This window comes from Nicotiana attenuata, unplaced genomic scaffold, assembly GCF_001879085.1.
Source record: "Nicotiana attenuata strain UT unplaced genomic scaffold, NIATTr2, whole genome shotgun sequence".
Lineage (NCBI taxonomy): Eukaryota > Viridiplantae > Streptophyta > Magnoliopsida > Solanales > Solanaceae > Nicotiana > Nicotiana attenuata.
The window spans coordinates 433,137-435,045 of record NW_017670348.1 but is presented as its reverse complement, the minus strand read 5'-3'; the positions used below and the strand labels follow the sequence as shown (position 1 = coordinate 435,045).

The 1,909-nt window shown below is 33.1% G+C and overlaps 1 protein-coding gene across 1 annotated transcript; it reads right to left on the bottom strand.

Moving 5' to 3' along the window:
* Positions 1-454: 454 nt before the first annotated feature.
* On the bottom strand, positions 455-980 carry LOC109238189 (mitochondrial distribution and morphology protein 12-like). The gene is made up of 2 exons (XM_019404618.1): positions 736-980; positions 455-677 (listed from the first exon to the last, which is right to left on the bottom strand). Exons 1-2 carry the CDS (start codon positions 978-980, stop codon positions 455-457), a joined length of 468 nt encoding a protein of 155 aa, XP_019260163.1.
* Positions 981-1,909: the final 929 nt, after the last annotated feature.

Here is a 1,909-nt window from a genome sequence, read left to right as displayed (position 1 = left end):
TCTTGCACAATTTTATATTACTGCTAAAATACAAATCACTCATTTTTGTTGCGCAGGCTTACAGGTTTGGTTGCATTTTAAAAACGTACACAATGACTTCTGCGAGAAAAAACTTCAGGTTACAGTATGTTAAATACATATTCTTAATTAAAAACACACACACACACCTACAAAAACTCACACAAACACACATGCATACAACAAACAAAAAGAAAAGCATGTACAAACAAAAGTTGTAGCATCTCTAAGCAACTAAGAAGTATGAATCAAATACCAACAAATAACAAGTATAATGCAATAGAAAGCTAAGAACAAAGAGGGTCACAATTATATTGACATAAAAAGAGGTGAAAACAACACACATATTTCAAAACTTCAGCTCTCTCGGCTGAAGTTATACAAAATGAAGCTAAAAAAACTTCAGCTCTATAGGCTGAAGTTAACAAAAAAAACACTAACAATCACCACCATTATCATCATCACCCTCATCATCGTAATCATCGTCGTCGTCATCATCATCATCGTCATCACAGTACTCTTCAATTTCTCTAAATATCTCATCATCATCACTGTCGGAGATCACTATAGGGCAGTCGGGCAAAAGACCACTCAATCCAAGAAGATCAATCTTCAACTTGTCGAATTCATCACGTAGCTGACTTTGTTCGACGATTACTCTGTCCATATTGCAGCTTGGAATAGTCGGTCAAGCTGGGAAACTTAAAACTATCAAACTGCTGCACAACCTTGTCGAACGAGGTTGAATAATCTCCACAACTACGTTCCAGGTTAAGCCTGTTCTGGAATGATTCATTTGCACAGAGCTTTGGTGTGATTCTCTCCCAATCAGCCTTTATTTTATTCCACAAAAGAATAAGATTAGCCATCGGTTTGTTATTGTACCATTCACACTTCAAACTCTCCCACTTCTTCATAATTTCATCCATATTAGGCTTACCACTTCCGCTTGCACCAGACATTTTTTCTTTAACAAATGCTGAAAGATTAAGGAATATGATAGAAGTCTATGAATGACTATGAAATTTTCAAGTGAAGAAATTCTTAATATAGACAAAGAGTTCACCTAATCAATTTAATATCTATAAATGTAAAAGTAACTTTTCAGCTGTTTTTACTGTTTTACGTTCAGAGAAATTGAATGACAAGATTAGTAGGTGGTAAAAACAAGTATGTAGTAAATGCAAAAAGAAATGTAACTTCAGCCCTTGTAAAACCCACAGTTTTTATATAGTAAAAAAATAACTTCAGCCTGAAAAATAAATTTTACTATATAGTGAAACAAATTTAAATGAAAGACGAAGTAGTTGACAAAAGACAAAAAGTAGACAGTAAATGCAAAAAAGATAAGTATCAACTTAAAAAAATACCAAAATATGCTAAAGTTTTTGTCCTAAAGCTTTTTCGAAAAACTTCGGCCCAATATGCTGAAGTTTTTTAGTATATTTCATGAACTTCAGCACCTGATAAGCTGAAGTTTTTCTATTGGATTCAATAGTTTTTGTCTTAAGCTTTTTCAAGAAACTTCGGCCCAATGTGCTGAAGTTTTCTAGTATATTTTCAAAAACTTCAGCACTTGGTCAGCTTAAGTTATTTGTTGGATTCAATAGTATTTGTCCTAAAGCTTTTTGGAAAAACTTCGGCCCAATGTGCTGAAGTTTTTTAGTATATTTTCAAAACCTTCAGCACTTGGCAGCTGAAGTTTTTCTATTGGATTCAATAGTTTTTTCTTAAGCTTTTTCAAGAAACTTCGGCCTAATTTGCTGAAGTTTTTTCGTATATTTCCAAAAACTACAATACTTGGTCAGCTGAAGTTTTTCTATTGTATTCAATAATTTTTGTCCTAGAGCTTTTTCAAGAAACTTCGGCCTAATGTGCTTAAGTTTCTTAT

What these genes read in the sequence shown, in the direction of transcription:
- LOC109238189 (XM_019404618.1), bottom strand. Translation starts at nt 980, where the DNA reads ATGTCTGGTGCAAGCGGAAGTGGTAAGCCTAATATGGATGAAATTATG. An exon ending in TTCGACAAGGTTGTGCAGCA is followed by an intron (nt 678 to 735) that starts GTTTGATAGTTT and finishes CAATATGGACAG; the next exon opens with AGTAATCGTCGAACAAAGTC.